Genomic DNA, 13,966 nt, shown 5'->3' with positions numbered 1-13,966 from the left:
GCCCTGCCATTAAGCGTCTCAAACACACCTGGGGACAAGTGTCCAGGTGGGTAGGCTGCCCTCCATCCAAGCACCACGAGGGGGAGGTGGACCCTGCACCCGGCATTGGGTCACCATGGCCCCCGCAGTCAGCTGAGACTACCTGGGAGACAGTGAATGCCTGGGACACGGACTGATCCAGTTCCTGGGTCTCTGAGCCTCTCAGGGCCCTTAGGCCAGCGGTTCTGTCCAGGAACTCATTTCCTTCAATATCAGATCCTGACCTGAGCCCAGTTGGAGATTCTCAAGTGTTTCCTTTGCAGCAACAGAAATCTCCATCCAACTGAAACCAAGAGTGTACAAAACAGATCTGTGTGGTAGATATGGGAATGGAGGCCCCAGGTGACAACAGGAGAGGCCCCTCCACAGTCCCATGGGGACCTCAGGGCTCAGAGCAACCCAGTGAAATCCCTCATCCAGGCCCCAGGCTGTTTGGGTCTTCTGGGATCTCAAACAAACGGGATTTGCCCTTCAACCACCCCATAGTCTTTCTTTCTTTCTTTCTTTCCCCACTCCCCCAGGGAGAGATCCTACACCTTTAAGAAGTGGTGCAGGGACAGCAGCACGTGAGCAAGAGACTGTTCCTGAAGGTAACCTGGGGCTGGAGATCTGGGAGGAGGGGTGCGCGAGGGGGCCGGGAACATCCTGAGGGCATCCTAGGAACTGAGGCTACGGTAAGGCCATCCTGGGGTTCAGAGACCCCTGTCGGTGGGGTAGGAAGGAGATACCACACAGCCACCACCAACACCCTCTGCCCTCTCCCTCCATGTCTCAGTTTGGCTATTGTTGGGACACACTCTGGGAGTGCAGAGGTCAGGACCGTGGTCAGTGGTGGGGCAGGGCGAGGGGTGAAGGCAGCGGGGACAGGGCCTCTCCTCAGTGGGTCCTTGAGCAAGTCTCTGCCCCTCTGTGGGCCTCGGTCTCCTCCTCTGGGAAATGGAGGGAGATGACATGGTGCAGGCCTCACGGCGGGGTGATACCGTCCAAGGGAGGACAGGAATGGGAGGAGATTTGTGCTGGCTCCTCCTCAAGAGCTGAGGGGAGAGCAGTGATGACAGTCAGATGACAGGGAGTCCTCAGGAGAGCGCTGGAGGCAGGTGGAGTTCTCCCCACTCTTTCCTGATGAGGAAAGAGGCTCAGGGAGGCCTGGGCAGGCCCAAGGTCACACAACAGTGAGTCTTGGAGCCAGGACTGGTCTAGAATCAGAGCACCCTGGAGGTGGGAACAGCATAGGCAGCAGGGGACTGGAGCCAGATGGCCAGGGTCTGAGGTCAGGGGCCTTGAGGGACATGTGGAAGGGAGCAGGGCCTCTCTGACCCTGTCCTCGGCACTGACAGGAGGCGACCACCGTGTTGGCCACTGCACAGAGGGGCCGCCATAGAGCCCGGGAGAGGTGGCAGCAGCAGGTGAGGGTGCCTGGGGGGGAGGTGCAGGAGTCAGAGGAGAGGGTGTTCCCCCTCCCAGCTAGAGGCCTGCCCCAGGAAAGGGGCCTTCCTCCTCCAGCGCATCTGCTGTGGCTGCCAAGCCTGAAGTGCCTGCAGTGGCAGTGAGCAGGAGGAGGCCTGGAAGGGCTGGGAGCAGGATGGTTTTGGGGTGGGGAGGGGCAGGGGCCACACCCCCTGGGATTGGCCCACAGCCAGCCCTGGGATGTGACTGGGGGAGTTTGGTGTTCCTGGAGGGGAGGGGAGGAGGGCATTGTGTGTGGTGGGGGCTCCTGAGGGTCCTAGGCTACTGTACATGGGAGCCTGGGGTGGGCAGGTGGCTGGGGTAAGGGGTTTCAGGGGAGGGTTCATGGGGGCACCTGAGTGCTGGAACTCATCACCATCCCCACCTTGATGGAGCAGGGTGTCATCCCCTCCCTCGAGATGATCTTCAGTTACCTGGAGCTGCTGCATGATGAGACGGATTATTATGTGGAGGTGAGTGAGCCTGGAGGTGGGGCCCTGGGATCAGGCTCCTGAGGGTTTGGGAGGAGAGAGTCCTGCCTGAGCCCTGAGCTCTCACACTTGGAAAGGTCCTCTGCAGAGCCTCCCAGCCTCCTGTGGAAGCCAGGGCATCAGGCCCATCTCAGCAATGAGTGATGGGAGGCTCTGCCTAGGCCGCCATCCAGGCTCCCTGGGCTGCTGAGGCTCAGAGCTGCCTGGCTGTGTGGCCGCAGGAGGTGGTGTCTGAGCTGGACTCAGCCTCTCCTTCTGGCCCTGCCCATGAGGGAAGAGAAGTCGGGCCCCTCCCAGTCAGGAAGCACATCAGTGGCTGAGCTGTCCCTTCCTGCCTGAGGCCTCAGTCTCCCCATGTGTCATCAGAGAGAGTTAGATTACAAGGTCTCAGCTCCTCTGCCCCCAGGTCTGGAGCCCAGAGCCTGGCCCAAGTCCAAGTCTGGTCTCTGGAAGGGCCTGCACACTGGCAGCAGTGCAACACTGGAAGAGGTGGGATGGGGGCTAGTTCTGGGCTAAGGGGGCTGTTTCTGATGGACTTCGGCTGTCTGCCTTCCAGGGCAATGTGCTCAGCTGTCGGAATGAGGTAAGGAGCTGCGGCCTCACTGTGGTGAGTGTGGGTGTGTGGGAATCAGAGAGCTCCCCTTTCATAACAAGCCCTCTAGCTCGATCCCTGGGGTCGGACATTTATTTGCAGAGTTCAATATACAGAGCTGGGGATGCTATGGCGTTGGCGGGTAGGGGAAGGGCTCACATCAATGACCCCTTCCTGGTAGAGGATCTATTTCGGGCCAACTGTGAGAACAGGCAGGTCCTGACTGGAATTGCAGGGAAGGAGAGTTCCCAAGTTGGCAAAGGCCCCACACTGGCTCCTTGTCCCCCTCCTCACCCCCTCCAAGAGCCCTGCAGGGTCCCCCACCCAGGCCATGTCTCCATCCTGTCCTTCCTCTGTCCCAGGAATTCAAATTCATCAAGGACATCGAGATGGTCCAGAAGGCTGCAAATCTGTACACCGTGCAGCCCGACGAGCACTTTGGAGCCTGGTTCCAGGCCGTGGAGCCCCTGAGCGAGGAGGCGAGGTGAGGCGGGGCCGGAGTTGGGTGAGGGCAGGGCAGACTCTCTCTGCAGACCAGCTCCAGTGTCCATGGCCGTGGCTCCATGGTCAGCCTCAGATCTGGCTGTATGACGACCCCTGGGGCCCTGGGACTCCAGCTGCTGGGAGGCTCTGGGAGGCACAGCTCAGGCGTGGCTCCTGGGAGCCAACAACTCCACTCTGTCCTGTAGCTACAGCCTGTCCTGTCAGCTGGAGCCACGATACCAGTGGACCAGAAAGATTCGACTCTTCTTCACAGACAGGAAGAGCCACTCATCTTCCCACCCAGGGCTGAGTGAGTGTCTGGACTGGCAGTGGCTGAATCCAGGGGCTCAGTACAGATTCAGGCCAAGTCTGGGCCAGGGGAGTGGGACAGCTGTGGTGCTGGGGCCCCAGCTCCACCGCTGAGCAGTCCTGCCATGGGTGATTCCCCTCGCATTTCTGGGACTGGTTTGTTCCTCTGTGAAGTGGGTGACACTAAATATCAGCCCCTGTGTCAGAGACATGGGGTGCTCTTGGCTGACTGAGCACTCAGCACCGGGGCTGGGGCACAGGGTACAGTGGGTGTGGGGAGGGGGAGAGTATGCTGTGTTTCTGGGGGAGGCCCCCTAGGAAATTCCTCTCTCTATCCAGACACCAGGCCCCCAAAAAAGAGCCCAGTGGTGGTGGCAGATGATGCTCCTGAGACCAGCTGAACTACAGCAGGGACACAGCAGGGACACTCAGGTGCATGGGGCCACCTCTCAGAGGCTGATGTGAATGAAAACTTTGTGATCCATTTCCTGGGGTCCCTGAAGGCAACAAGGGAGTGGACGATCCCCCCATCTCCCTCACACATTTTCCCCAGCGCCTATTTCCCTCTTTGGAGGGGCCATGTTTTTGTTGTCAATGATAAATGCTAAGTTTGGGTATTCTATTAAATTTCTGGTTTTTTCTCAGCCTGGGAGTGGACATGTGGTTCTTTCGCTCTCTGCGCTCATGAAAATGCGATCCAGAATCTCACATTCCTCCTTGAATTCAGAAACCTCGCAGAGTCCTCAGCTCAGGGCATGTGGTGAAGGGAGAAGTGCCAGTGCCGTCCCTGGCTGCTGAAGGACAGTCCTGTGTCCCCCTCATTCAGAGGACAGGATCATTGCAGTGTGGTTCACCTGGTCCTGGAGCAGAAGTGGCCCCTCCGATCTCCTGGGGCTGAGACGTTGGAGGGACTTTCTCTGGCAGAACAACAGCCACGGAAACGGGGGTGTCTTTAAAAGTAGCACTTGCTTCGGGCCAGCCCAGTGGTGCAGCGGTTCAGTTCCCATGGTCCCCTTTGGCCGCCTGAGGTACGCTGGTACAGATCCTGAGTGCGGACCTAAGCATCCCTTGTCCAGCCACTCTGTGGCAGGTATCCCGCATATAAAGTAGAGGAAGATGGGCATGGATGTTAGCTCAGGGCCAGTCTTCCTCAGCAAAAATAGGAGGATTGGCTGCAGATGTTAGCTCAGACCTAACCTTCCTCAATAGCCAAAAAGCTGCCCTGGCCTGTGCCTAGCACAATTCCTGCCCAGGACCGTGGCTGCCTTGCTGCACTTGGAGGACGAGGGAACATTTTCCCAGTTCCTCTTGCCCAAATGAGGAACTTGTTTTCTGATTCAGCCCCTGGAATTGCATCCACTGTAAGTGGGGAAAATCCTGTAAAACCTCAAAATGTGCACGTGGAGAGGGCGAGGCTGGAGGAAGGCTCTGTGCAAAGGGACTAAGGGCAGGCAGGACTCTCCCTCTCTGGGCCCTCTAGGGTCTCCCTGTTCACCTTTGACCTGGGCTTGGTCCTCCTGGGATTCGGGTCCTTGACTCTGATTCCCACTTCCTGCTTATTTTTCTCCAAGGGGAAAGATTGGGGAGGCAGCTTTTAGCGCCACAGCCGGGTCTCCCTCCACGAACCTGGTGCTCCCTGTGAACTAGGATTTTCAGTATCCCTGCACTTCCGCATGCAATTCTCTCTTAGGGCAGAAATTCCCTAGATGCCCCTAGCCTTTCTGTCAGGTCCATCGTGGCCACTTCTTCCAGCCTGGACCTGATGGATCCCAGGTGACCTCTGGTTTTCCAGGATAACAGACCATCATCCTGACCAGGAATGACCCCACAGTGTTCCTTGCTGCCCAGGGTGACCTCTAGGCCTGTGTGGTTCTCAGGTCCATGGTCTTGGACAATCACCAGTTTACACACTCTGGTGTAATTTGACTGGCTTTTCCTAAAGTGGTAGCTGGGCCCGAGCCCATGAAGCATGTAGCCCCTGGGGTGACTAGGGTCTTTTCCACAGTCTTGTGCGGTGGTTCTGTCATTGAGGTGTGAACCTTTCCTGTTGGGAAGTTGGAAAGATGAGGACTAAGAAAGGTGTGAGTTGGGGGTCCTGCGGGCAATGCCACCAAACTAACGTTCTGTGGATGTGCATGGACACAGCTTCACCAAGTATAATCCGGAAATGCTCCCCGTGTGGGTGTCCAACAGACACTGGTCTGGCTCAACCGGAGAACCCGCCTGAGAACCAACAGCTAAAGGGTGACCTCCCGGGCTTTTGAGCTTCATCCCCAGGAAACACCATGTAAGCAAGGACCAGATGAATCGCTTGTCACTTCTGAGTTATCCCCTCCTTCCTGATCGCTGCAAGTGTCACTCAGACACTTGGCAGGCCGGACTCTGCCAGGGAGGCCGTCTCAGGACAGCCAGAAGCTGAGGATCAATCCTGGTTCCCGGCAGCCCAGGCCCTTGCTGATGCAGCACAGCCACCCAGGAAAGAGACTTGCCAGAGGAAGGTGGGGAAGGCTGTGCTGTCCCTCCAGGGAGAAAGAGTCATGGCAGGTCCCAGGGCTAGTCCAGGGCCAGGATGAAGGCATGGGTGTCCCACGAGTGTCTCCTCCAGGCCTGGGAGGCTCCTGAGAGCCGACCCGGCAGGTAGCAACATTCAGTAAGTCACATGGGTACAGCTGTGGCAGAGAAGGGACAATTTATCCCATCTTTGGGTTTCCAAATTGGAAATTGTTTGCTGAAGTCCGTGAGTAAAGCAGTTAGAAAATCTGGATGACAGGTTTATTTTTGAAGGAAAGTATGAGTTACCAAAACTGGCTTCCTAAGAGCTAACTAAAGGGAAGAGAAAATAACAATGTGAATCTCTTGAAATCCCTCAGGTGCATATAGTGTCAGAGAGAAATCGTCAGAATATTTGAGGAACTGGAAAGCAGGGTTCTGTTTAAACTGTTGCAGGTGTAAGGTGGGGATGGGTGCTTGCATCTCGTCTTCCAGTGTAAGTGAAAACAAGATCACATTAGGAGTGAACTCAGTCTTTCCAAAGTGGTGTAAGACATGGGATTGTACTCCTCACTCACGTCCCTCAAGAATATCTTGCCACGTGGTCCATTCATTGATGCATCTTCCATTTACAGGAGCTAACAAAAAATCTGTCCCATTGACAGCCATACCATCCAGGTAAATGCCACCTCACCCCACTCACAGTGCCCCGCAAGCCTCTCTTGGTGATCTGTCTCATCACAGTGAGGGATTCATGCCAGAGTATTCCAGAACCCTGGGAACCATATTCATACCATCTCCAATTGTCAAGACAGAAGGGTCTCTGAATGGGAAACCTGACTCTCAAATATTGCCTTTCCCTTGGCTCACCTTAGGATTTCTCCCTGAATGACATGATTGGCCCATTCACCCGACTGCTGCCCCCTCGGTTTTGGTGGCTCTGGAAGAGGTACCAAGATGTACTGGCCTTTCCTTCACCATTGAGGAGACCAATGAGAACCCTTCTTGACTCCTCAACCTGCCCTTAGGTTTTGATGTGTACACTGCCTGTCCCAGTGACCACAAGACCTTGGAGACCACTCTGACTCTCCTTAGGGAATTGAACTCTCTCTAACTACAACCACCAGACTAGAGCAAAACTGGGGCCACTGTTTTAGGAACAACTTCAGCATTTGCAGCTAAGGTTGGAACACTTCTGGAGATCTACCAAAGCCCCTGGGTAAGGGGTCTGGATTCTGGAGAGAGAGATTCTGGTCTTCACCAATCAGTTCTCTCATCCAATCATAGGGAAAGGCAGAAGCTCTGCGTATGTCATCCCAAGGACTTCTCAGTTTGTGAGATTATTAACTGGGTTGGGAAGGAATATGATGGTGAAGGAGAAGTGCCATGGAAACATTGAGACTCAGCGCAGGGTCATGCTCAAGGCCAATGCATCCACCGCACTGCTCCTGGGAACATTGGCTGAGGACAGCTCACAGCTCTTTCCCTCACAGGACATGCCCACAGCATAGGGAACCACCTAACCTTAGGACACAGCCCTCTCAAGGGACAGCCAGAGGCCCATGTCTGGCTGATAAGGGAATAAGAAGCCTGGTCTCAATTTGGGACAACACCAAAGGGCTGTCCCAGCTCCAGAGATCCTTGAGAGTTGGCAGAGACTCAGTGGCAACTGTCTTGGCCTTCAGCTTCTCCTTCAACTATCCCCGCCTTGCTAACTTCCCATAGGGATATCTCCCCAGAACGCTTCCCTAAACCTTCCACATGGAATCCTCCCCCTCACAGTCTCTTTCCAGGGCCCCATCTGTGACTAGCAGCAATCAGGAGACATTAATGCTGAACACAGCAGCATGAGATTCGGCAAATGCTGTTCTGGAAGAATGATCTGTTAGACAATCTGAGAGGGTAGGTCATTGTAATCTCCAGGATAACTTAGGTAATGCTCTGGTAATAAATGCAACAATTGAGAAATTCATGACTAAAGATGCATTTCTCCTCAGATTTACATCATACATTGATAGTTGAGGTGAAGGGACCCCTGCTTCCTAAGTCACATGGGTCAAGGCTGATGGAGGCCCCACGATCTTGTTGGTACACCATCTAAAACTGATGCCTTCTTCAGTTGCCCCCAAAGGACAGAAAGAGCACCTAGGGTCTTACACCTCCTCTTTTATTCTTTGGCTTAAAAGTGATGCCATTGGTTGGAAGGTGCCACACATCCTTTCCAAAACCAAGAGGTCTAGGAAACATAGTCTTCTGTGTGCGAGAGTGAAAGCAGAAGTGGATGCTGGCACCACACTCTCTTTCTTTTCACCAAAGGATATGATTGCTCTCCCTCTCACATAGAGAATTCACTCACCCTCTTTCCCAAGGAGGACATCTGAAGACCCGGTAGACTCAGAAACCCTAGCTGACCCTTGGGCTAATGGGACAAAGACTTCAGGGACCACACATGACAAAGAATACAGAACTCACAGGAGTGGATCAGAAAATTCACTAAAGAAATGAACAAGGACTATTGTAATAAGCAGAAACAAGAAACGCTGGGGATGGGGAGAACCTGACATCCTCAATTGTCACATCATCCTATTCCAAATACTCAGTCTCCTGCAAGAAGTTGCAGGGCATACAAAGGGACAAAGAAGGATGGCTCATACAGAGGAAAACTATATGATTAGAAGGGGCCCTTGAGGAAGCACTGAGGGGTTACTGCAGAAACTTTTGTCTGCTTGTTGCTATTCACATTCCTGTGCTGAGCCTATGTCTTCAGAAGCTTGTCGCGGGGATGCTGAACAGCTCTGTTTCAGGGTAAGACAGAGTCAGAGGTCATGGATACCAGCACCTGATTTGTCTATTCTCTTCTGTCTTTCTCCATGACTATATCTACTGTCTCATCTTGCTTTACAAGCAAAACCTGGAAAACCTACCAAAGCAATTGTTTTTGGGTTTTTCTACCAATAGTACAGAAAATATGGCTGTTACTTTTGGTGCTGAAACTCAATTTTGTGGAGCAAATTTCAACCTGAATTTGAAGTTTGTTTAAAATAGTTAAACATAGGATAACCTGATGACCTGGCACTTCCACTCCTAGATATTTACCCCCTAAAATCAAACACAGGTATACAACCAACAATTTGTCTAGGAATATTCACATCAGCCCTGTGCATAATAGTCCAAGGTGCAAGGTCCATCAACTGATGAAGGGAGAAACAAAAATGGGGACATCCATGCAATGGGATATGAATCAGCCATGGAAAGAAGTGAACTGCTGATGTGTGTATAATCTTTAAAAACACTATGCTAGTGAAAGAAGGCAGACACAAAAGGAGAAACCTTTATGTTTCTATAGATACGAAAAGTCCAGAAAAGGCAGATCAATAGATAGAATGTCCCTTCCTGGTTGCCAGAGGCTGGGCGTAGGGTGGAATGGGGAGCGACTGCTTAATTTGTATGCAGTTTCCTTTAGGATGATGAAATCTTGTGGTCCAGACAGCAGTGATGATTGCACAGCACTGGGAATGTCCTAAACCCCACTGAATTGTGGGTGATTCACCTTTTCACAGTGAATTTTACATGACGTGAATTTTACCTTTAAGAAAAGAATACAGAGTTCATTAGCTCCCACAACAGAGTGTCAAGAGCCCCTGTGGCTCAAGGATGAAAGGGCTCTATCAACAACCTTATGACTACTCCAGGAGTGGTAGATTTTCATTTTCTCTCATAGTGAGAGTGTTCTGTCCATTGTCACAAGACTATTTGATTCTTGGCCCCAAATGTCCAAAGACAGTGAGAGAAAATATGCCCTGTCATACCCCTTTTCACTAGACAGGGCTTTCCTTCCAGAAGCCCCAAGGGAACTTTCTGGGTCAGGGTTGCAATCCAGCCCATCACTAAGCTACACTTTGAGCAGTGACGGAATTGCATTCAATTCCTTCCCCACTGTTCTCAGGTGAGAAGAAAAGGTCATGTCGCCTGAGTCCATGAGATGGGAAACACCCAAACCAAACTTAGGTTCTAGCAAGGAGAAAGCCATCAGTACACAAATAACTCCCTGTTCTAGGATTTAATTTTCTTATTAATAGACTTTACTTTTTAGAATAATTTTAAGTTTACACAAAAATTCAGCATGGGGCTGGCTCAGTGGCATAGTGGTTAAGTTTGTATGTTCCAGTTTGGTGGCTCGGGTGTCCCAGGGTTGATCCCGGGTGCAGACCTATGTACCGCTGATGAAGCCGTGCTGTGGTGATGTCCCACATACAAAATATAGGAAGATTGGCACAGATGTTAGCTCAGCAGCAGTCTTCCTCAAGCAAAAAGAGGAAGATTAGCAATACATGTTAGCCCAGGGCCAATCTTCCCCAGCAAAAAATATATATATATATATGTACAGCAGACGGCACAAGTTCCAATATCCTCCCTCATACCCCAGTTCACACACACTTTCCCTTGTCATCAACATCTTGCATTTTTGAGATACATTGGTTATATTTGATGAGCCAACACTGATACAATATAAAGTAAACAGCTTATATTAGGGTTCACTCTGTGTGTTTTATCTTTAATGGGCTTTGAAGAATGTATAAGGACATCTATCCACTGTTACAGTATCATACACCATAATTTCTCTGCTCTAAAATTCCTCTGTGCTCCTCCTATTCATTCCTCCCTCCCTCTGCCCAAGTCCCGGTAACTACTGAAGTTTTTACCATCTCCTTGGTTTTGCCTTCTCCAAAATGGCACATAATTGGAATCATACAGTGTGCAGCCTTTTCCAATTGGCTTCTTTTACTAAGAAATGTGCATTTAAGATTCCTCCATGTTTTTTTCTTGGCTTGATAATTCATTTCTTTTCTATTGCTGAATAATATTCCATTGTTTGAATAGACAACAGTTTGTTTATCCATTTACCTCTTGGAGGACATCTTGTTTACTTGCCATCTTTTCCAATAATGAATAAAGCTGACATAAACATTCAACTGTAGGTTTTGTGTGGATATAAGTTTTCAATTCATTCAAGTATATACCAAGGAGTGAAATTGCTGGATCTTAGGGCAAGAATGTCTAGCTTTGTAAGACACTTCCAAACTCTCCTCCAAAGTGGCTGCACTGTCTTGCATTCCCAACAGCGATGGATGAAGTTTCCTGTTGCTCCATGTCCGCCTCAGCATTTGCAGTTGTCAATATTCTGGATTTTGGCCGTTCTAATAGGCCTGTACTTGTATCTGATTGTTATTTCTAATTTGCATTTCCCTGATGGCAAGGATGTTGAGCATCTTTCTGTGTGCTCATTTGCCATCTGTGTATGAAAGGGCAGAAACAGAGTGGACTGCAGGAACAGAGATGGCTGGGATGACAGGAAAGTGGAGGCAGAGATGATCTTCAGGGCTGACTAGGCACTGACTATGCCCTCTGTCAGATAAATTGTGGTCTACCTAACATTGAGTTTTGAGTGAAAACTCCATAGTATCTGGTTGTGCACACATATATCTTACTGAGGCTTGAGTTTTTATATATGTTTTTACTGAAAGATGCCATAAGCCCTATGTATAAATAGGTTGCTGTACAGCAGGTGATGACGGTGTCAGAGATGATGAGAGTCTATCTTGAGTGGATGGTGTCTGCCATACAAGCGGCATGTGTTGCCTATCACCAGAGGCAGAAACCCAAACACTTCTGCCACTGCGTCTTAGTATTGGAGTCTCCAAGGAAAACACAATGCAGCCAAGCACTGGGTGGAACAATGCTTTACTCACATAGAGGAGACAGAGCAAGATCAGCTTCAGTGGTAGGCATTGGTCCCCCATGGCCAGCTGGTTCCTCCTGGCAGCTGAGGCAGGGCAGCTGGCCTGCACACACCCCTCTCATGCGGTAGAAGAAAGAACCTGACCCCCTCTGCAAGGGACAAGTATAGCAGTGCAGTTGGCCAGCTGCCATGTGACGCCCAAGCTTAAGCAGAACGAAGGAGAACACATTGAGTCTGGAATGGGAAAAGATAGTCCCACAAGAGGTGACAAGTCCAGCACAGGCTGTGCAGACTCCTTACCTCTTGGTGAGGAAGTGTTCCCCGCCCAAGACTCCTTCCTAAATGGCCCAGTGAGAGTCCACAGACCACATGAGCTAGATTGCCTCTCCCAGCAGTGTCAGTGGCAGCCAATGCCAATCGCATTATGCATTTTCATTTTGCATTTGCCACCAGAGAGAGCTCTGAGAGGAGCTACATCTCTTTTATCTCTTGGAGGACACTTCATTCCTGAGAAGTTTCTGTATTCTTGGCTACATTGGGTTCATAATCTAATCATTTTTATATTTGTGTATGTAGCATGCGCAGTATCCCCTCTCTAATGTTCAGTTCACTTGCAACACTGGAGGTGCTTACTATTATATTTCTATTTTAGAGCTGAAGATTCTGAGGTCAGAAGAGATTACATAACATCTATGAAGTTATTACGTTTACTAAGTGCTGAAGCCATGTTACCAGGTCAGACAAGCTTCCTTCAGAGCTGACCTTTTTAACCTCTAATGACTTCTTGTAGAAAAGAGAAGAGTAAATGCAAGTGCTTTCTCAAGATCATTGATTGCAGGAGTTCTTTGAAAAGAAAACAAAAAGCAACGCCTTCGTGTTAGGAAAAAAGCTTTCAGTTCTCCTTTACCTGGTGCCTCATCTTAATTTTCACACGGAACACCTCACTTCACCAAATCTATGCGGGTTTTCCCTACACCAAGCAATTCCGTGGACACCAGCTGGGCGTTCTACAATTTAACCTAATTCTGACACTCTGTAGCTGGAGATAGCGTCAGATCCCACTGGTTGAGGGCTCAGTCCCATGACACTGCCCCCCACTTCAGATGCCAATGGCAAGTGGTAGGTCCCCAGGTTACCCACATTTTCTGTCCAATTTAGCTACAAATCAGAGGTTACCACAACTTCCTCCTCAGGTTCGATTAATTTTCTAGAGCAGTTCACAGAACTCAGGGAATCATTTATATATGTTTACCAGTTTATTGAAGGATATGATGAATGATACAGATGAACAGCCTAATGAAGAGACACACAGGGTGAGGTTGGGGAGGGTCCCGAACATGAGAGCATTTGTCCCTGTGGAGTCAGGATGGATCACCCCAACTGTAGACAGATGTGTTCACCAACCTGGAGGCACCCCAAAGCTCATAGTATTGGGATTTCATGGAGGCTCCCTCACATAAGCATGACTGATTATTAACTCCACTTCCAGCCCCTCCTCTCTCTCTGGAGAAGTTGGAAGAGAAAGGGGGGATGGAAATCCCAAGCTTCTAATCACAGCCTGGTCTTTCTGGTGTCCAGCCTGCATCCAAAAGCCACACAGGAGCCCACCCAGAGTCGCCTAGTTAGAACAAAAGAAGCTTCTATTGCTCTTGGCACTTAGGAATTTACCAGTGTTCCAGGAGCACTGTCAGGAACTGTGGGCAGAGACCTATCTATATTTCCTATTAGCTCACAACATTTTTTCCATTTCACATTACTGTCTCCAGATACTGACTGTCGATACAGCACATGTTTGCACCCTTCTCTGCTGTATTAAGCCTGGGTGGGCTTGACTGCTCCCAGAGTCCGCAGACGGGGAAGAGTCCGTAATCTCTAACGCCTGTTCATGAGTATCTGACTACAAATACTCTGCTCCACAGACATATGCAGACATGGATAAACTGCAGCCAGAGGCTCAAAATCCGGAAAGAAGGGGCTATTAGAAGCTGAATCCCTACAGAGGATAGAGGGGGGAAGAATTTTCCCTCTATTCTTCTAGGTTCTTCTGGCTGTTCTAAGAGTTAAATTGACATAAGACAGAAAAAAGGAGAAAAAGAAAACAAAGTTTAATAACATGTATGCATGGGAGAAACCTAGGAAAACTGAGTAACTCACCAAAACGGCTGAAGCCACCACCTTAATTACCAACTCAAGCTGAAGACACAGGGGATGTTGGCGGTGGGGGTTTGGGACTTCCAGGGGCAATTCATGTGGAGATGGAAAAGCAAATGTTTGGTAAATAATTGTTTGCCGTACCTGGCAGAGACTTTGGAGACAGAGAGGACTGTGATCCACCGGGCCTCTCTGGGTTCCTCGCTGTCTGTCACACCTCGTTCA

The 13,966-nt window shown here is 50.4% G+C and overlaps 1 protein-coding gene across 1 annotated transcript; it reads left to right on the top strand.

Moving 5' to 3' along the window:
* Positions 1-1,807: 1,807 nt before the first annotated feature.
* LOC138918699 (ral guanine nucleotide dissociation stimulator-like) lies at positions 1,808-3,987 on the top strand. Its single transcript, XM_070241705.1, has 5 exons — positions 1,808-1,958; positions 2,533-2,559; positions 2,931-3,052; positions 3,258-3,361; positions 3,700-3,987. Exons 1-5 carry the CDS (start codon positions 1,875-1,877, stop codon positions 3,759-3,761), a joined length of 399 nt encoding a protein of 132 aa, XP_070097806.1. The 5' UTR covers positions 1,808-1,874; the 3' UTR covers positions 3,762-3,987.
* The last annotated feature ends 9,979 nt before the right edge of the window (positions 3,988-13,966 follow it).

This window comes from Equus caballus, chromosome 18 (assembly GCF_041296265.1).
Source record: "Equus caballus isolate H_3958 breed thoroughbred chromosome 18, TB-T2T, whole genome shotgun sequence".
NCBI lineage: Eukaryota > Metazoa > Chordata > Mammalia > Perissodactyla > Equidae > Equus > Equus caballus.
The sequence above is the reverse complement of the archived record's forward strand: the minus strand, read 5'-3'. Positions and strand labels throughout refer to the sequence as shown.

Coding starts and splice junctions, on each gene's coding strand:
- LOC138918699 (XM_070241705.1), top strand. CDS start 1,875: ATGGAGCAGGGTGTCATCCCCTCCCTCGAGATGATCTTCAGTTACCTG. Junction 1,959..2,532: donor AGACGGATTATTATGTGGAG/GTGAGTGAGCCT, acceptor TCTGCCTTCCAG/GGCAATGTGCTCAGCTGTCG. Junction 3,053..3,257: donor CCCCTGAGCGAGGAGGCGAG/GTGAGGCGGGGC, acceptor TCTGTCCTGTAG/CTACAGCCTGTCCTGTCAGC.